We start from the raw sequence: 21,520 nt of genomic DNA on the forward strand, positions 1-21,520 counted from the left end.
CTTAGAAAAAACTGGCAAAAACTAATATAGTCTGCCACCTGTGTCAAAAGGTTTCAATATGTACCTTATACTCCCCCTATGGTATATAAGGTCAAAAAATAACTCTAAAAGGATCCTATAACCCCTGGCTCCCCTTCCAACATTCCCTGCTACTTTGTCCCAAACTATTGCTTTTTAGTACATTACAGAAATCAGCTGACTATTTCACAAACTTTAGAAGAGCAGAAAATGAGAAGACAAATAAAGATAACGTAGGAAAGGGGACACTGAAAATTACAAACTAAGCAGCACTTCTGAGCATGTAAAATTAACAGTGAATGGTTGTATCAGATTGTAAATCAAACTAGAGAGAGTGGTGGCTCTATCTTTCTGGAGCTGCGCACTGAACTTTCTAACTTTCCAGGGCAGAAGTGTGAAAAAACTGCTCTGTCTGTGGCAAAATAAATGTAAATACTACTCTAAAAGCTTATTAACTCCACACTATAATGTAGTTTGTAGGAATTAATACAGCACTGCTAACTCTAAAGCAGGTGCAGTTATATTCCCATAACCCAGCTTACAAGAAGTCACCCAACAGTGCTCTACACAGTGTGCACAATCTCTCAACAAATCATGATTGTGGCACAATCAGAAATGACTGTCCTTTCATTCCTCAAGCTGCTCAAAGCGTACACCCGGCATTTGGAAAAGCAAGGAAAGGTTTATCAAGAGAGGGACAGAAGAAATTATGTTTGTGCAATTGACTTGGAAAGTTTAACTGCTCCACACAAAAGAAGCGCAGTTTTGCAAAGAAGAGCAAGAGGCCATGACAGGACTGACAAAGCACCTGCACAAGCACGAGGCAGAAAGTGAAGTGCTGGTCACTTAACTTGCACAGGCAGTCATCTTAATTTCAAATCCCACTGGGTTCTGTGCTAAACAGCATAATACAGATGTTACCCATATGTCAAACTTAAGCAAGATCAGGTGCTAGTTATGCAACTCTATATGTCAGAGTAAAGTTTCGGTGATAGCTGACTATCTGGATGCTATCTTCTACTGAATACAGTATTAATCTAGTTTTTACATATATGTGTTACATTGTACCCTTGATAAAAAGGGCTGAGTTCAACAACATATCTGGAAAATACTCTTAATTTCTAGTGAAGCCCAACAGCAAAAAAGCAAAATCAAAGTGTAAAGAAAGCATAGTAGTACTTAGAGACAGAGTTTCATTGAAATTCCAAAACAAAACAAACCTTTCCTAGAATAAGTAAAAATACCTGAAGTCAAGTGAATTTCTATTAAGGATCACAGACAAGCAGTTATTCACTCTGTGAATAAATTCAACATAGAATCTGGTTTGAATGGTGTAAAATGGTTTTACAACAAGCTTTCAGAATATCCAAATAGTTTCAAAATAAGGGAATGTGTTTTTCTTTGTAATTTTTATTATTTACTGTATTTATATTCATAAACACTGTCTCTCCCTTTCAACAAAAAGACACCCTCAATTTTCTTTCATTAGCAATTAAAGAAACATTACAACGTTTTACTGTCTTTTTGTAATAGGAAAGTATTAGTGAAATAAAGACATTACTGCTTTGTTCCTCAGCAGCTGAAGTCCCAGAATGAGATCTTCATGCTCAAGAAGTACTATTTAAAATACATTTTGCTTTTCTAAATACTTTATGGTATATTTTTGAGTGGGAGGTGATTGCCCTTTTCCTCTGTGAAGGGGCATTAACCATGGGTAGCTTTTTTTAGTTCAGGCAGTAAACAGATTTCTGAGTTATATTCAAAGTCAGGCGTTAAGAATGAGAGCAAAACCAAACCTGTAACTTGTGCTTCCTGGCACTTGTGGTCTGGAATGATTTTCACCTACTGTCATCAAACTGCACATAGAAATATTAGCAGCTCCTGGTAATAACCAGGAGGTTATTAGCCAGTTTTAGGATGAAAAGCAATTATGTGAGAAGAAAAAGCCTTGGCTCCATGCTGAGGACAGCTGCTATGCTCAAATTTGAAAACCAGCAATTTAAAAACACCACGTGGAAGTAATTTACAAGGAGCCCCCACTGCAATCCCTGGAGGCTGCACTGGGACCTTGCTGGGAAATGAACAGAGGCAGTGGAGCCCCAATAGCTGGAGTTCCCAACGCTTCTCACAGCACTGGCTACAATGCCAGCACAAGCTTTAATTGCAGCCCTGGGCAATAGACTGTGCTCCTTAAAGGCACATATGAAGGGAAAAATCCCAAACCCACTGCCTCTGGTAATCTGACCACTTAACCTCTGCAAATGAAAAGGAAAGGTAACTGCAACTACAGCTGCACAATTCACTGTATTTGGGCTTCACTACTGCAGTTAATACTTTGACTAGAATGAAATAAAATGTCACTTAGAGATTGCATACCAATATTGGTATTAAAAAGCAACACTAATCCCGTATCCTTCATATGATTGAATGAGATTGATTCTTCAAAGAATCCCATTTAAAACTTTGAATTTCCTACCTGGAGATCAATGTCTAGATTTGAGTGGAAACCTTGTAAACATTCTTAAGATGCCTAGAACAAATACCTGAAACTGCTAAAAGAAACACAAGGTGCAATCTTTCCTTGGAAATTAGGGTGCTTCGAGTGCTGACTTAAGGATTCTGAAGTCCTTCTAAAACATAAATTTTATTATGAAACAAGGGGGAATGGTTTTCAGGTGAAAGAGGACAGATTTAGATTAGATATCAGGAGGAATTCTTCCCTGTGAGGATGGTAAATCACTGGAACAGGTTTCCCAGAGAAGCTGTGGATGCCCCATCCCTGGAAGTGTTCAAGGGCAGGTTGGATGGGGCTCAGCACAACCTGATCTAGTGGAAGGTGTCCCTGGCCATGGCAGGGAAGTTGGAACAAGATGGTCTAAGTCCCATGGCAGGGGGGGCTGGAATGAGATGACTTAAGTCCCTTCCAATCCAAACCATTATATGATTCTCTGATTATTAGTATAATGAAAATTGCTTTCTTCCATTAAATTAGTAACACTTCACTGATGTTGGAAAGATGAAAAAGCCCATTCCTAACTACTAATTTGTGAAATTCAAATTAAATTCACATGGACTAAAAGTTACCAACTGTAATATTCACAACAAATTTTTAATTTAAAGTCTCTAAAGAGAAAATATCTCAAGGGAGATAATATGATGATTTCTCCAAAGCCTTTCTGAGTCAGAGACATCACTGGAGCCTGGAAGCTATGGCTTCATCCAATTATAAAGCCATCCATAACTCTAATCTTCCTTTCCTTTATTCTGTTTTCAAAATAAATCCTCTGCCAAAAGATTGTTAAATAGCAATAGGCCTGTAAATCTACACTGTAATTTTTTTCAAACAGTGAAGTCAAAGATAAAAAAAAATTACCACAATACCTGTGGCCAGAATACAGTTGTTCACCTATGCAGGAGGATAGATTCAATGGGAACAACTTGAAAACAAGAACAGCATTCCCACTCCACCTTCCCTGCCCATCCGCTTCTAGGTGAGATGGAGAGGAGAGACAACCTGAGCCCAGTGGAGGCAGCAAGCGTGGAGCCCTCTGTTCCTTTGGTTACAGCATTTCTAGGACAATGATACCCTAGCATACATAAGAACTCCATGGCTGCTAAATGCAATGATTCTTCAATTTAGACTGCTGAAAATATCCATGCCAAAAATTCCAGAAAAGGCTCCAACAACGTAAGTTAAAGGCCAGTGAGGAAGAGCATGATCTACAGCTACCCTTCAGAGAAAGAATGTGTTTTTAGTCTCTTACTGACCATTATTTATGAAAAGTTCTGGCCTTAGGTACGGCAAAAAAGCAAGTAGTTGGAAGAGGTTTGTCCTAGGGCTCTTTGCAGGGAAGCAATCCTCTGCTGACACAGAGAACAGAACGCTGCCTCCTCAGCAGCAAACGACTTTTCAGGTCACTCTCATAGCTATAAGCAACTGTGGGCTGCACCATGACCTTACTGCACAGAAAAGAATCCACTTAGTTTCACATCACAAATTTTTTTCCAAATATGGAAAAAACTAATATTTTTAAACTTAGCTTTGATCTTAATTTTTTCTTCTGTATATGAAAACTTTTCATTTCACTTTTTTCCTCAATGAACTGAAAAGCTTTTTTTATGTTTATTCCTACCACCCGAATGTTTAGGTACAGTTAACTGAGGATATTACCACCTATGTCTTCAAAAAAGCTAGCAAGTATTTCAGCATGCTTTTCAGAGGTGATATTATGGCATAATACACGTGAACAATTAAACTTTCCTACAATTTCCTACAGTCTGTATCAAGAGATTTGGGCTGAATTGAAGTAACTTTGAAACAAAAAATTTTCTTATACAATGATGTCACAGGAAGGATAAACAGTCTGAATTAGGTTAAATTGTCCCTCAGTACATAAAATTTAAGGGAGAATGTGTGATATAACTCAGTCCCATTTCTTCTGAGTAACCTCAAAAGAACTTACCTTTCACATTCTGTCTCATCTGTTTTTTTTCTTTAGCATTAGAGTGCTTTTTTCTCCTTTCAAATTTCTGACTTGATTTTTAGAGTCACATAAGGCATTTATGCAAGTGTCCAATACCCCTTTGTCTCAAACACTTCAAATACAGATTTCACTGTTCTCTACCACAATTACCACTGGCTCGTTGGAGCAGGTGATGAATAAATATCAGAAATGACTAGTCTTGTTCATGATTAAAAAAAGAAGCACTTTTCCTCTATTTCCATCTCCATACACTGAGAACTACCTTTGTACCATCTTGATTTTGATAAAGGCATGTTTCAGGTTAGAATATCAAATCTGGCAGTGTTATTATATCTAGTTTGGTAGATTAAGAAACAATTATTCTAACAGTTTAAGGAATATTACCAAACGTTAGAAAAAAGCTTTTATGAGATTTCTTTCACATATAATTAATTTAGATATTGACTTGTATGTCCTGAATGACTACATTTAAATTAAAATGCATCCCACTGAAACCAAAGCTGGTCAGAAAAAAGCTATACATTTATATACTCAGTTGTGAACTGCATGTTCTTCAGTACCAGTTCCCCTACTGAGAAATCACAGGATTTGACTAGTAAACATGCTTAATAACTTGCAAGCTTGAAGGAAATGGAAACCATCTGAGTGCTCAGAATTTCCACTATGCAAAATATTAATCTTGCTTTTTCTGTTTCAATTAGCCCATCCTTTATGTGAAAAACACCTTATGGGACATCTGAGAGTTTGTTAGTCGCTAGACACCTAGAATCACAGAATAATTTAAGTTGGAAGGGACTTCTGACAGTCACAATGTCCAGCACCCTGCTTGAAGTCAGACCAGTTCTATAAAGTTACTCAAGGCTTTGTTCAGGAGCGTTTTAAATATCTTCAGATATGTAGATCTAGGACCACTCCTGGAAACCTCTTCCAAAGTTTGATCACCCTTGAGGTAAGAAGGTTTTCCATTATATAAAGTCAAAGTAATCCTTGTAATTAGTGTCTGCTGCCTCCCACCCTATCACTGCACATCTTTGGGAATTGTCCACCTGTGTCTTTTTTAAACTCTCATGCTGTTGTTGACAGCTGCTGAACTCTCACCACCACTATTAAATGAGTTGCCATGAGCTTGAAAGGGTACATATTTTTTAAGAAAACCCACTAGGTTTGGATTTGGTGGGGGGAGGACTCTAGGCAAAAGTTTTAATACAGCATGGCTTTTTCTACTAGGACAGACAATTAACCATTAAACTTTAAGCATTCATATCTGATCTCTGAAGGGTTGATACTTTAATAATAATGGCAATAAAACCATCATGATGAACTAAAAGAAAAAAAGAGGGCAAAGTCACATGCTTGAGTTTAGCTTTATTTTTATAAATTCAAAACTCATAATTTGCTTTTTCTCAGAGAGCCAGGATAAGAACATTGAAATTACAGGACAAAAACTGATCACCAAAAAGGAAAACTAATTTAGATTTATCCAAAGTTTTTTCCCCTCCCCTGTGTAACACTACCAATCATCAAGCAGAAACACGAGTGAGTACACCTTCAACAAACAGATGGTACATTTAAATTTAACCACAGGGTTTCCCGGTATTGCAAGAGGAGCAGAAGTAAGAAGGCAGAAGGACTGACACTTCAAGTGTCCTGCTGTAGAGAGATGCAACAAAACTATCTCACTGCTCATTGTGTGACATCTCAAGAGACAGGAGCAGTTTAGTTACCTTAGTTACTTTTTTAAGCTGGGTTACTGCTTAGCTACCCCATTTCCCTATCCCTCTTCATTTTAATGTCTACACTAACACCCAAGCTGTTAACAGTATGCCACAGCAGGAATAAACCGCTGCAAAGAGACTTTGGATAAGCATCTCTATTAAAATGTGTAGCCACAACCTGAATAGTGGGCGACTGCAACAGACCAATGGCTTGGAGAAGTTATGTTTAAAGTATTACCACATACTCTTTTGTGACCAATTTAGAATTTCATAATCTGATGAACTGAACCATACACTACTACTGCAGCCTATTGGTACTATCAGCACATTCTCCTCTGAAGAGTAATATTTGTGCCACTGGGCCATCTTTCAAGTTCACCTGTACCTGCAAGTCCTAAAAACAAAACCAAAAAAACCAGCAATAGAAGAGAAACTCAAGCTGCATGCTCAAGTTCAAGTGTCACATATTACTAAGTGTCCTGATTTCACTTTAAGCAAACCTTCACCTTAAAGAAATGAGGCAGTGAGTGAGTCCCCAGGCAATAGTCTGTTGCACTCAAATTCTTTTACAGTCTTTTTGTAGAAATAAGCACTATCTAAATATCCAGAGACTGGAATATCTAGAGAGTCTATTGATGCTATACAAACAGAATACTAATATACATAAACTCCTAGAGGGAAGGGAAAGGAAGAAGGAGAAAATTCTTGTACAAATACATCTTTGGTGTTCCTTAGTTCACAGAAGCTATCAAGCGTGCAAAATGAACAAAGACTAATATCACTGTAGTCTTTTCCCAGCCAACAAAAAAGGCCTGGTAAAGACTAGAAGTATCCATACCTGTTCCCTTTTCCTTTAACACAGGTGGACATTTCAGGGATCTCACTTTTGCTGCACCCGTCACTACAGCTCTTATCTTGCAGAACTTTACAGCAACAGGTTAAAAACTTGTAACAGCTTACAGCTGTACTGCTCATCTGTTTTAAAACAAGACCATATCACACTTTGTTCTCAAAGCTACCCTTCCTTTAAAGTAGAAGATATATTTTGCTGATACACAACAAACAACAGCTTTGTCTTGTAATTTTGCAAGACTCTGAGAATTGTCAGTCTGGCTAGTAACTGAAGCACATTTTTGCCAGAAGCTGTCATAACCTTCTTCTTATTCCTAGAGATTTAAAAAGAGATATGCACAATCTAAATTTCTTTAAAAATAAATTAATCCCATTTGCTAATGAAAAAACACTTGCACAAGTTGTTTAAATACTGTCACAAAATACCACTGACATATTAGGTGAGAAATTCTAACATTCTATTAAAAATGACACATGGCAATTTGAGAAGGCACAAAGCCTAGGCTCTGATGGATTGTTTCTGACACTTCATTGCCAAGGGGAGACATCAGTAGGAAGCTGCTAATGAAGTGCTGAGGGCAGCACGACATCAGTATGTTAGTATCAAGGAACTGACCTGCTTTTATACTGTTTAGGTTATATAAAGAAATAGAAATTTGGGCAAAAATCATTTAGCATAAAAAATACTTAGTCTATTTGTACTACTTCTAATCAGTCCGTCAGAGCAAGCCTTTTTTGGACATAAGCCTCATTTAACAACTATTTTTTGAACATCAAAATATTGTCAAGTGACCCCTTGACAATATCTGCTCTCATGTAGTTTCACTTAAAAACACAAAAGAAAAGAAACTATGGATGCTGAACACACCTATTGCAGTGCTCCCCTCCATGAGCATTTTGTAGAGGATAGCATTCTAATGGCCCAAGCCTAATAAGCAATGGGATTCCTAGGCAGCTAGCTAGGATGAAGTGTCATCTACTGCTAAAACTCACTTGCACTCTGGCCCAGCTGGTAAGTTTCTTCCTGACACAGAGAGGCAGATCTGAAGAGGCATGAACAGGCTTCCTTCATCGGTGCAGCTTGATGACTGTCCAAATGGTTTTTAAAAGAGAATGGGACAGTTCTCAACATATAGTCACTATTTTATCTGGAAATACCTGCTGAACTGGTGGATGGCGTTTAAAATAGTATTTCTTTTCCTAATAGTAGATGTGATCCAGGTTTTTGCAGCCTGCATTTCTAAAGGGAAAATCTCAGCTTTTATGAAGAAAAGTACTAGGACACTAATCTGCATATTCTCTTTCAAGTCATCCCCAAAGGCATTAGTTAGTAGTGTAGCCAACCTGCAAGTACACTTAGCACATTATCCTTGAAAACTGCTGAGAAGCATTTAGGGCTTAACCCATCTGGTTACTCCATTAAAATGAGAAAACCAAGAGTTGGAGGAAACTTGATTTGAACTAATTTCTGAACACTTTCACCTGAATTACAGATTATTTAAACTACCTTTGAGGCTTTAATGTTCTTCAGCTCAGAGGCAAACACTAAACTTCTGAAATGCAGCAACCAAAAATGCAGTCTCTTATTGCATAGTCATGATCAGAAAATACTGTAGAATAACAGCCACAATTATGGACTTTACTCCAGAAGATGTAAGAACCCAAGCACCTCACCCTAAAAAGAAGATACATAAAACAGTTGCTGATACAATATGCACACCACCCTCCCATTTTTTACATCTCAACTTTCAAAGCTTTCTCTCAATGAGTCCTTGTTACCACATGTTTTAACAAGACACTCTCTTAGCACAGTGCTGGGTTTCACCATCCCAAGGCTAACTGAAAGCTTATCTTTTGCTTAGAGAGACTGAATATTCATCACTACATACATATTTCAGAGAAAAATAAGGGTTTTTTTCCTTTTCAGAGGTTGAACTCCTTTACTTCTTGTTCAGCAGAATATAAAGCTGTTCGGAAGCCACAGTCCAAATGAAATTGAAAACATTATGGTGAGAACAAAAGACAGGCAAAAAAACCTGCTTTCATTTACCTGCATGCCAAGCCTTCTGCAGTTATCACAGCTGCAAAAGAACCCAAACTATGGCTGTGTAGAGCAACTGGGATACAGTAGGGCTTACTAGCTCAAAAACACTGCTAAAAAACCACAGATAAGCTGTGTTCAGTATAGATTTATTCACACATACTATGAACAAACCCACCCCCTAAGATGGCTAAGCCAGCTTGGAACTGCCTTGACTTGCTAATTTTAACTTAGCATTACCAGATATCAGCTGGCTCATGAAGCATTATTTATGTCAGTGAACTTCCCTCCTCAATAAGCCTGATTAGTTTGGTTTTATTATAACAAGAGCCAAGAGATACTTATCAGTGTGCTCCAGCTAACAAAACCACCTCACATAGTTAGCTTTGGAGAAAACTATTTCTGCTTTTACAAGAAATTTAAGGATGACAGTGAAGACAGAGCAGTTTTGAAACGGTTTCTACTGAACTGGGCAATAAGACTGCTTGACTCTCTACAAGACAAGCATGTAGCTTTTAAGTGCAGTAGTGCTGAAATATGAGCACTGTGTATATGGAAGCATTCTGTGTAGCTAGCCTACTCAATAGCCAGAATAAGGCATGGAGTAAGTTAAGGAAAAAGAAAAGAAGTAATCCATAAAACAGTGAACAATAAGCCCAGTAGCTGAAGAGTGGTCTGTTTCTACAACAAACTCAATATTAATGTGATTGAATACCATGCAGGTTCTGATATGATCTCTGTGTCATGGTATGACAGCTATATCCAGTCCTCAATACCTCTGTGATGAAGCAAGTTTGATGCTGGAGCATTGAAATATCTAGGATAGGCAGCTGTCTGTGTTAATCTCAGAGAAAGCAGTATCATCATATTTGCTACAAGGAGTGACAGGGAATATTGGCCAGAGATGACTGTGACCCCTGGCAATTAGAAAGTGCAAGCTCATATACAAACCCTGTAACAATACAGAGTAACAATGATGTTCTCACAAGATCTAAAATTAATGCCACTACTGTAGGCATGAAAAAGTTACCAGAGCACAGCCATTGGGGAATTATTAATTTTGTGACTCATTGCAGCAGAGAATCTTGTACATCAGCAGGGGGCTCTAGCTCTGCGGCTTTTCCTAACCTCTATTAAAGTTGTACATGGAATGGAAATAGTGGTGCTGACACAGGAGCTAGAACACTCAGAGCTGAAGGACTATCACACAGAGGCAGAGTTGATTGGCTGTATTCAGTGTGCCTGAAGCTGGCACCTGACAAGAACAAAGACTACCAAAGCAGAGACGTTTTCCCTTGAAAATGTCTCTGAAGTGAGCAATTGCAATTATGCATAAGTAAATTTAAAAATAAATGAGCTTATGATAACTGATCAAGATCAGCTGATTAAAAAATAATGGTATAAACTAAACTGTCCTTCAATGCTGTATGTAGAAATAACCCGGCCTTTGTGTCACCAAAATGGACTTGCATTTTTATTGTCCCAGAATTCCAACCACAAATTAAGTTTGCTAGCAGACTAGCATTATGCAAATGTTTGCAAAGATTCTTCATAGCACTTAACACACATTATGCTATATTGCATATCTATATTTCTTTGTATGTTGAAATACAAGTATCAGAAGATCTTGATAAAACAAAAGAAATAGTTATGGAAAAACAATTCAGACTTAGACTGGGACTTGAGCAGACACCTTTAAATATCACTCACGGAGAGTAACAGCTCAAATTTAAATTTAAAAACATGTTAGACTCGCGATGAGGCTCAATCAGGCCCTGTATGCAGCTGCTCACAATTATGTTAGGGATCAGCTTGCAAATCGTTTAACATGGCTCAGGCAACTCATTTTTAACTGTGGCCAATTAGTGTTGACAGCCTAGCTGCATTTCATTTAGCATATGGAAGTATATGTATATGTTAAAATAAGGTTAATGAACTCTATTTAAAGAGGTTTTGCCCCATTTTTGGTGAGTAGACAAACAGCTGAAAAATGCTTTCAGCTTCTCTTTACTAAAGCCAGCCAGATAAGGATGCAGAGACAATGTACTACCAGAGTCTTTTGAAAAACCTCCACAGACTGTATGGGAAAGCCTTCTCCCCTACAGAATAACCAAAACCTTGTATATACATTCCAGAGGTGGAAGCTTTATAGAACTATTTTCCATTTCACATGGAGTAACATTAGAATAACACATTTGCTATAAAATCAGACATAGTTTACAAGCCAGAAATTGTTCATATCTGCAGTATCACAGAGCTCAGGATTTATCCTTATGTGCATAATTTTTACTCTATGCTTAGCAGAATGTCAGCTACATGGAAAAAGAAGCTACTCTTCTAAAAACCCAACTTTACAATGAAACAATTTTGTGAACACCTTTGGGAGAATGGCAGAGGATCTGAATCAACTATTGATTGAATCAGGAAAGTATGAAAACTATGTAAGATGGCAGAAGCATCTTTGCTGACAAGTAAATCAGACCAATCTTGGACTAAGTTTTGCCTGGATTTCCCTTTTTTTCTACTGACAATCCATCAATCTGATTGAGTTTTATCAGATTCCTCAAAAAGAAGTAAGTGTTGAAATAAGCATGGCTGCTTCTTTAGTTGATGTCCACTTGCTGCAGCCCATTACTAACAACTATTGTAGCACAAATATTTGCACTTATGATTAAAGTACCTGTTAAAATAATTAGGCATAATATAAGTGAAGTTTCAATAAAAAAGAGGGAATGGCCCGAAGCTGCACCAGGGGAGGTTTAGGTTGGATACTAGAAAAACGTTTTTCACCCAGAGGGTGGCTGGGCACTGGAATAGGCTCCCCCAGGGAAGTGGTCACAGCTCCAGCCTGACAGAGTTCAAGGAGCATTTGGACAATGCTCTTGGGCACATGGTGTGACTCTGCAATAGCACTGCACAGGACCAGGAGTTGGACTCGATGATCCTTGCGGGTCCTTCCCACAGCTTATTCTGTGATTCTGTGAAATGTTTTCTTTTATTTTTTTCTAAAAAGCCTGACCAGCCAAGAACTTGATTGATCATGTTCATTTTGCTCAAAAGTCTTATATCTTATTTTAATTAACAACTTGTCATGACTGCTATCAAACTAATTCTTTAATATATAGGTAGTCTCCATTTTTATCTACAAAATGCAGATATTTATACCATGTGTCATCTGAATGCCAAAAGGTTACAGTATGTTTCCCATATATCCTCATGACATACAAATTACAAAAAAACCCCTCTAAAATGAAAATAAGGCATCCAAGTACACCAAAAACCGTGCTTAAATAGTATTTTCTATGCAACCTGTGCAGAAAAACAGAAGTGATCCACAACTGATTGTCTACTTGAGATAATACCAACTTTGATAAAAATCCCTTTCCTATTTTGGTAATGAGTTGTCTCCTTGTAAAACATGGTATTATATTAAAAAAGCCTCTTTCCAAACACTTCTAAAAAGCTTGAACCATGATGCCCTCTTAAAAAACAAAAATGAGCAGACAACCAGCTCTACGCAATTAGTGCATAAACTAATGGTCTGCAGAGAAATATCAGACCAAAAAAAACGGGAAAATATATGTTTCACATTTTGATAATCCATTTGAATCTCACTAGCTTTATCTACACTACATGTATTTTGGTGTTTCTTCTATTAGGTGAGTAACAATCAGACTGTCACTGTTTCTGGTCAGGATGATTTACAATTTAAGCATGACCAATACTGATTAAAAAAAAAAGTTCATGTCTTCTGTAACTAAAAAATGAAAGAGAAAAGCAAGAAAAGCATAGCTGCTTTTTAAAACAGTTTCCATTTTTTCAGAGGAAAATGAATTCTTCAAAGCAAAACAAACAAAGGCAGAAGCAAACTACTGATGGCCAGCTTCTTTTAAGTGCTCATCTTTCCCCTCTCCAATGCACTGTATCGGTATCTTAATTCTATCCTGCTGATTCTCATCACCAAGCTATTAAAAATAGTATTGGAAAACTTCACTCAGTTTTCTCTACTAATCAGATGAGATACAGGTGAAATAATTGCTGTAACATTATAATACACTAATGCTCAATTACTTCTCTATTATTTAACCATACTAGAGAAGGGTGAATGTCAAAATCCTAAAATAGGGGAGAAGCAGTAAAAATACTTTCCTTCTTATATAACCACTTTAAGCTATGTCCTTTTAAAAAAACACATTGTATTTCTTGGTGCACCAGCCAGCCATCACCCCAGTAAGTCCTTCATGAAGACAAACCAGCAACCTGACTCCCAGCATTGCACCCTCACCATTTCTCTCCAGAAAACTCATCTCCCACAGAAAGAAAGCAAGCAACACATTTAGTCTTGCTGGGTAAAGCCATTTGGTAATAAGCACTCCACAGTGAAAACAAAAAGCCATCCAGAGCATGGGGGCCAGATGGGATGTGAGAGTCACCATGTGAAGGAAGGTGACAATAGGGCTGTCAGTAAGGAAACAGCACCAGGAAGCACCAACGGACTGAGACCACCCAATCTGAGTCTCCTCAGGCCTGCTTATATCACAAGATACTTTGGCAAATCCTTTTCATACAGCCTCCTACTGTCTTGATGAAGAGCAGCATGTTTACCTTTCTTACTTCTCAGTATGTGTACTTTCACCAATAGTTACTTCAAATGTTTTTACAAGTTCACTTAGAGTGACAGCTGTCTGATAACTGCCAAGCAAGACCTCATCACTTAAAAGGACCAAGGTGCCTCAATGACAATCACTAACAACAGCAAGTGTACACACACGCTCATTCTTTTAGCTTCAAAAAGAGGTACAATTTATAAGAAGCTAACCAAATTTAGCATCTGATCAGTTTATGACATAGTACATGCTAAGGTGTCAAACAAGAAAATCTGTACGCGAAATGTAGTTGTGGAAATTCAAAGAACTGTTAATGCGCAAGTTAATTGTCCAAGGGAGCCCAGGCAGCTATTATTTGCTCTAGAGACCCATCCTCCACATTAAATTAGTACTTTTTAACAAACCAAGAGGCTAACCACTTACTGAGATAATAGTTTTCACCAATTTGAAGGAGAAAAACACTCCCTCCTAATTCACTGCATGGTACAGTCACTAACTTGAAATAAAAAACAGAAATTAAGGGATAAATTTGCTTAGATAAAAGCAAAATGTAGAGTGACAAAATGTAAGAGCATAAGTGGCCTTATGTAAGTGCACAATGTTGCAATTTCAGTCTTTATATATAGCATATAAATTACAACTTAGTTAAAGGAAAAGAGTGTGCAGAATACATTCTAAATCAACAGAACTATGCTGATGCAAAAGTAGTTCATTAGGCAATTCCCGCTAAAGAAAAATCTGTATACTTAAATGCACTGGTGCACAGAACATACCTTTGCAATGTGGTCACTTTGCAGCTGCTGACCACATATCCCAGCCAGATGGTAGGAATCTTTGCAGCTCCACTCACTGAAGTGAGAGATGGGAAAGCTAGACCTCGGACTGGTATCAGATTCACTCCCTCTCTTCCCCTGTCCCAAGTCCCAAACTGAGAGGAATTTAAACTAGGAAAATATTTTACCTTAGATGGCAGAGATGATGACACTTGACAAGATACAGATGCTACTCTCAAACACCGTGACCAACACACAGTAACAAACACAAAAGCCTAAGCATCATACAACTGGTAAACTATGTGTGCACAGCTGTTCCAGGATGTTAGTAATTCCAGGCCATCTTGGATGAGGAGGTAGTGAAAAACAATCAGAAATCTTCCTGCCTTACTGAACTTGTTTAATCTTCTTGCCTTACTGGAAGTTTCTTTTGAACTTCCTTCCCATCAGTGAAGCCCATACTGGGATCTGTTGAGGACTGGTCCTGGAAGTACTGACACACATGAGAACCTATGGCTGTCTGCCTTCTACTGTTACCATGGATGTAGCAGCAGCCAAGATATGAGCAATTGAGAGCAGGATCTTGAGCTCAGCTCAGGGTATTTTCTTTTTCCTCTATCACTGACATGTTATAAGGGAGCATCTTAGATTCTTACTATGCATTTCTACTATTTACATGGACTGGTGAATTAGAAAGCACCTGAAAAATAACGTAAGGGAACTGTACTGACAGCCACAGCTCTAAAAGGAACAGATGTGAATAATCTGTAGCCAAAAGGAAGAGAGGAATGAAAACTCTTGACCTTGTTTACTTACTTCTTGGTTAAGTAATTTACTATACACAAGAATGTCAACCTAATTATGAAAGGGACACTTAAAAAAGGGAAAATCTTTATATAAAGCTGACTCATTTTTAAAAGAAGTTAGCACAATGCACAAGGCTAAAAATCACCTTTTGTGTCTGCAACAGGCACCCACAAAGAAAGAACACATTTTACAGAAAAGCAAAGTCAAGGTGCATCTGGAAGCAACTAGTATGTAAAACTGCTTATAAATAACACACAGGACACAACACTTAGGATTAGGTCAACTAAGTAACTGTGCATGATACTATCCCCATCGTAAGGTTCTCTCCAAATATAATTTAGGAATACAAATTTAGCAGAAAATGATCCCTAATGAAAAGGAATTAGCAATCAGTTCTGAAGAAATAGGCTCACAAGATGATCCATGAGTAACCTCTGGGGATGAGAGCTACATGGCATCCTGTACTGAGATAAACAGTTATGAAGACTTGTACGTCTTCATGTGGTTCATATGTCATCCCCTTCTTTTGTGCAACTTGCTTTAGCTAATAGATCTTATTTCTGGAAACAAGTAAGAGTCATCTGAAGCCTGGATTCCACTTTCTGTCTTTTCTCAGTAAACTACAGCAGATCCACACAACATTGTACTGACTGGTAGGTCAGGAATTTCCACCTAGCCCTGACAAAGGATAACAGTGCCACACAGTCACACCCAAAGTGTGTAACAAAGGCTCCTGCAGGTGAACAAGTCCATTCCTGCTGAAATGGGGAAAAAGAAGAGCTGCAGACAGCCCAGTTTCTTCTCCCTACAGGACAGGCTTCTGCAACAGTTACTTTCCAACGCAGACACTGAAAGCAAAAGTAGGTAACTTTCCTGTAAAGTGATAGAACTGATCTTGAGAAAACAAAAGTCATCCTGGAACAGCTATTATGGACAAGAGGTTTCTAGTTAGTTGTTAACTGCATTTAAGTGTTTGGAAACCATTTCTTTAAAGATTTTTCTTTGGTGAAGATTCCAGCATACTAGATACAATTCTACATAAAAAGCATTTTTATGGAATGATCTTTTGCATGTTATGTAGCAGATAACCAGTTATGTAGAAGTAAAAAATTATCCAGTCCTGTAAAAATGACTATAAACAAGCTAATTTGACCGGCAGTGTTGAATTCTGCTGTCCTTTACCGTTCTGTAACACAGACAAACAGCAACAATCAGTTGGAAAGCACCTGTGTCAGACTAGTACAGAAAAGGGGGAAAACATTCTCTCAACTGTGAGGCAGCAGCACCAAGAGGCTGCATATTTCCCAAGTAGGGATACATTCCTTATGCACTGACTTTGATCCGGCAATTGCCTTTGAATGGCAATTCTACTACATTGAACACTCTTGTGCTTCCACTTCTCTAAAATTCTAACAGTCCTCCACGTCAGAGGGAAAGGAAGCTATCATTGGATCTCCCAGATCTTTGGCACTGAAAAAGATACAAAAGGCTAAGTGACCTTAAACTGCAACCCAATAGCTAAAATGCTATTCATTTCTTTTGATTTACTTGGTATCCATAGCACAACTACGACTGAAAAAATAAGATAAAAATCTACGTAAGATCAAATTTTAATACAGATGCCTATTCATGGTAGTTCTTCCCAACGGAACAGTCAAACAGCTACAGCTTTTTTACCAGTACAAGTGACAAACACACTTTTAAATAGGTTAAGGAAGGAAAGGGATTTAGTCTGGGAATAGATCATAATTAAATTATCTTTATCAGCTTTCATTTTGATTCTTCTAACAAAACTCTCTCATATATAAACGACATGCAAATTCTGTATTACCAGGGGCTGTGTAGCCTTTCACAGATTTTTGCAAAGAGAAAGCAACATTTTCTTTAGATGTTAACTGCCAAGTTATTTATTGCTACTTATACCCATAGAAACAGTATATATGAATGCTTGCATTTCCTATTTAATTTCATTGAAAAAAAATCCCAGTGCCTAAAGCTAAAAGACTCCTTTTGATCTTACCTGATTTTGTGAGAGAATTCGGTAGAAATACTGAGGATTTAAAGCAGTTTTGAAGCATTAAATGCAGTGCTGCCTTCACTCTCATTCCCAGCTCTACCCATCTTCTGCCTGCTCCTGGCACTAGCACTCATGCAGCAGCAATGGTGGGTTATTTCAGGAAGCTGGAAATGATGAAGATTAACCTGGAAATGGATCTTTTCTGTCCCAACCAGCTCCCTGAGCTGGCTTGGCATAGGGTCCTACGATTACCAACAGTGGCTTGGGACAGGGACACAGCAGTTGAGCCTGGCATGGCTTACACTGCAGCAAAGCCCCACTGGAACTTGCTTTTCCTCTCCTTGGAGCACATACTCCTAACTCAAACAGCCTCAGTATGAGCACCCAAGTTGTGGAGCAAGAAGTCACTGCTGTGACTGGAACAGACTCCCTTGCTCTGCCCAGGCAGTCTGCAGTCAGCTGTAGTTCTTGTGCCTGCCATAGCCACTTGAATGGATACCAATGAAACAAAAGTAGAAATTTCACATATCTTAGTGACAATCTGATTCCAGAAAGGTTCTTACCCTTTAACATGTTTTGATAAAGAATGAGGTGGGGGCAAACACCTTTCTCTGGAAGTTAAACCAGTCACAGTGTGACCAAAATGAACTGAGTCCCAACAAGCAAGGCTTATCAAGCTTATTTTCACTTTATTTGATAATGTTCCTGACAGCAGACTCTCTTGTGTACACTCCACGAAACTTTTATATTTTATAGAGTACGTTATCACACATCATCTCTGTTTCCTAAGTGTACTCCCATATAAGGCCATAAAATCCTGCTTTATTATTTGTGTTACATTTCTTCTACATGAACACAACACCTTTACTAAGGTGATGCTAGCAGTCCCAAGTTTTCCTTGCCTGTCTTTTACAGTCAGCTCCCAGGAGACAATGACCTGCTGGGACTACCACATCCAGTTCAACCTCCCTGACATATATCCTGTGTGCACCCTTCCTCCATGTCTCAACCCTAGTATTTGATCCTTGATAAAATCATATTGGGAAGCTAAAATACCAGGAAAATCCCACCCTGTTTCTGCACCAAACAAGCCCCAAACATACCCCCCCTACTGGTTCAGCTGCCCAAGGAACAGAGACTGGTGGAAGGGAAAACTTTTGGCAGCAACTGTAACCTCAAATCATACTCCTGGAACCAAAGCTAAGTCAACTATGAAAAAAAAAGTCACTGGAATTTGGGCTTCATTTGTTCTGAAGTTCACATAGTCTAGTTTCCAAGCACAATATGCTGCTTCAGCAAAAGCATAATTTAAAAACAAATAACTGTAAATTAAGATGTTTATATTTGTAGGAGAAGTAGAAAAGCTTTAATTTCTTTAGTCATAAATGTAGCAGCAGAGAGCGATCAATCACTAAATGAATGGTGCCAAAAGATTCAGACTTTTTAGAAGGTTCCCAAACAGTGTCTTTAAAAACAGAACAATAAATACTTTATGCAGTGAGTCTGAATAACATGCACACTTCATTTTGACTCAGTGCACACATCGCATCAACAATTCATTAATATTTTTCAAGAGCCACATGATAGAAAAAATGTTAGTACACAAAATCAGAAAGGCAGCCCATAGTATCAATTGTCTTTAAGTATCACTGATGATACAGATGGAAGGCACAGATGGATTCAGGGACTGGTATCATGACAAGAAGAAATACTATTTCTGGTAAAGTTTGAGATCAAATGGGCAAAACACTTCAGAATAAAAAGCAAAAGAAATCAAAAGTTGTCAACTCCAAGAGCTACCAGGTAAAGTTAAAAGCTTGAAGTCACCTGAAATTCAAAGGAGGTCATCACAGCAGTTGAAAGTTATGGGACATTTCCCTAGAATACCAGTTTGAAGTTCTTTCAAAAGCCCATCTCGAATTTACCCTGTACTGTATATATAAAATCTTTCTTTTGTTGGTGAAATATGCAGTTCCCTTCTCACACTTTTATTACATTTCCTGAAGATAACTCAAAGCCTGTTACAGCTAGAACCTTGGAATGAGTTTAATCACAAGAACATGGCAAGTTATATGTTCCTGTCCCCACCCCAGTGAACTATGTAAGCTTGAAGATGCATTCAAACTCCAGGGTCAATAGATTTTATAGTGAAGTCACAGAGGATAAATTCATGAAAACATGGTGCAGTGATAGGTAATTTTCTTCTATGTATCATTTAATATTATGTAAGCTGGTGGCTCATTTGAAAAAAGTGCATAGAACTATATACAAAAAGTGAGCAGCTAGAGGTTCACAATGAATTGCAATAATGTGCTTTTGCATGAAAGATGTGCAGTTCTCTCTGTAACAGAAAGTTCCCTTCATCTGTAAAACAATTATAGCTATGACTTAACAACACTGCAATTACATGTCTATGGATAATGAGGCTCTATGCTCTAGTCTGTCTCCCTGATCTTCCATACAGCCCGTGCCTTTTACATCTGCAGACCTCTCTTCTCCCATCCCACCACTGACTTTTGTCCAGATTATTTTGAGATTTACTGTAAAAAAACCCCAGAGCAAAACTTCTCTGAAGTGACACGTGGCAAAGCTATCCACAGAGCGACTCCGATAACACGTTAAACGTGAACAGCCTACATTTCTACTTTAAAGGTCTACTTACACACCTGTTCTGCTTTGCAGAACAGAACTCCATTTTAGCCTGAACCATACTTTTGTCTGCTGGGGCTTTTATTTAAAGTTACTGTAGTGGCATACAAGGTCAGTTCATACACATGCATAATTTAACAGAAGTTAAAACTTATGTTAGAAATCTGTCAGAATCAGTTATGCTCACCTCTTTATCCATACTCTCTAAATCCTCTTTACATAGAGTGTACAGGGGCATTGTTTCAGACATACTTGGCTGGCGTTTCCTCTTAGATGGACCAGGCTGCTCTTCATTTTCACTTACTGGTAGGTCTTCTTCAAACATCTGCTGTTGATGTGGCTGAACAACTCTGAAAAAATTCAGGGGTCTCACATAAGAAATATTTACTTGATTCAGAGCTACAAATAAAACCCTATAAATAATTCATGAGTGCCCCATATCTACAACTTCGCTTAATAAAACTCTGTGTTCATCAACAGGTTGGTGAAGTCTCCCGATTAATGCTTTTATTTTCAGTCTGACAGCTTAAGTTTTTATTCTACCTTTGACAAGGAACTCACTCTCTTGCCTTTGCACTGTTCTGTTAAGTAACCATCAAACCTTTCTTGTTGCCAGGAGCTTCAGTAGTTGTAGAAGTGTTGCTTTTAAAACACATTAATGTTCCTGCACAAGTGGAGTTTCTCCATCACTTGACACATTTATCATTCTGAAAGCAATGCCTACGTTCTAATGCATTTTTCCTGATCTATGCTAGGCTTTTAATTTTGAGTCTCTAAGTATACCCTTCTATTTCTTAACCTTACAGACAAGAGTTCTGCATGCAGAAAGTGCACTTCTGCAGTGGCAACCTTTAGACATTTCCCACACGCTAAGCCTGGACAAGATGCAAACCAGGCAATATTTCTTTTAGGCTAGTCTATTGAAATATGACAGCTTTTTCTTTTAGTCTGTATTCTATCACATTGTTAATTGCTGTACTTAATTCAAACATGCAGGTACAAAAAAGATTATCAAATTATTCATTAAAATGATAAAATAATCATAGCTTCATGGGAATTGCTTTATGATAGTAATAAAAAGATAGACTACACGTAGAACAACAGCAGGAGACTTCTACCTTCCTTGGGTAAATTTTTCTGTGACTATTACTTAAGTACTAAAGACTTGCAGAAGCTAAAATTACTAAACAATACAGATTAACTACAAGTACTGGTCACATTAGCCTCCTGGAACAAATTATAGTGGCCTAGCACCGCCCAGAATCCAGTTCAAAAGTCATAAAGCTCATGAGTCACAAATTATTTATGTTACCGTAAGACTGCATTTGGAGAATGACTACCACAACCAGGTATAAAAGTGACTGTATTTGAAATCACAAGCAGTTTCAAGCTGCATCTACTAGGTGAGAGACCATCAACCTGTTTCTGAGGGTGACCGTGACTGAAAAAGGGTACAGTGTAGTCTCTGCTCAGCAGTTTCTATGCAGAATGGCTAATTTTCATCAAGCTGGGATTTACAAGAAACAGCTTTAGACCAAGAGTCCCCCACAAAAAAAC

The 21,520-nt window shown here is 38.0% G+C and overlaps 1 protein-coding gene across 1 annotated transcript in view; it reads right to left on the minus strand.

Moving 5' to 3' along the window:
* CTDP1 (CTD phosphatase subunit 1) overlaps positions 1–21,520 on the minus strand; it is a 103,301-nt gene that overhangs the window by 37,379 nt on the left and 44,402 nt on the right. The window contains exon 11 of the mRNA XM_082278162.1: positions 20,151–20,313. Coding sequence (XP_082134288.1) covers positions 20,151–20,313 — 163 coding nt within the window. The remainder of the gene's footprint in view (positions 1–20,150; positions 20,314–21,520) is intronic.

Source organism: Coloeus monedula (genome assembly GCF_965178545.1).
Source record: "Coloeus monedula genome assembly, chromosome: 1".
In the NCBI taxonomy this organism is placed as follows: Eukaryota; Metazoa; Chordata; class Aves; order Passeriformes; family Corvidae; genus Coloeus; species Coloeus monedula.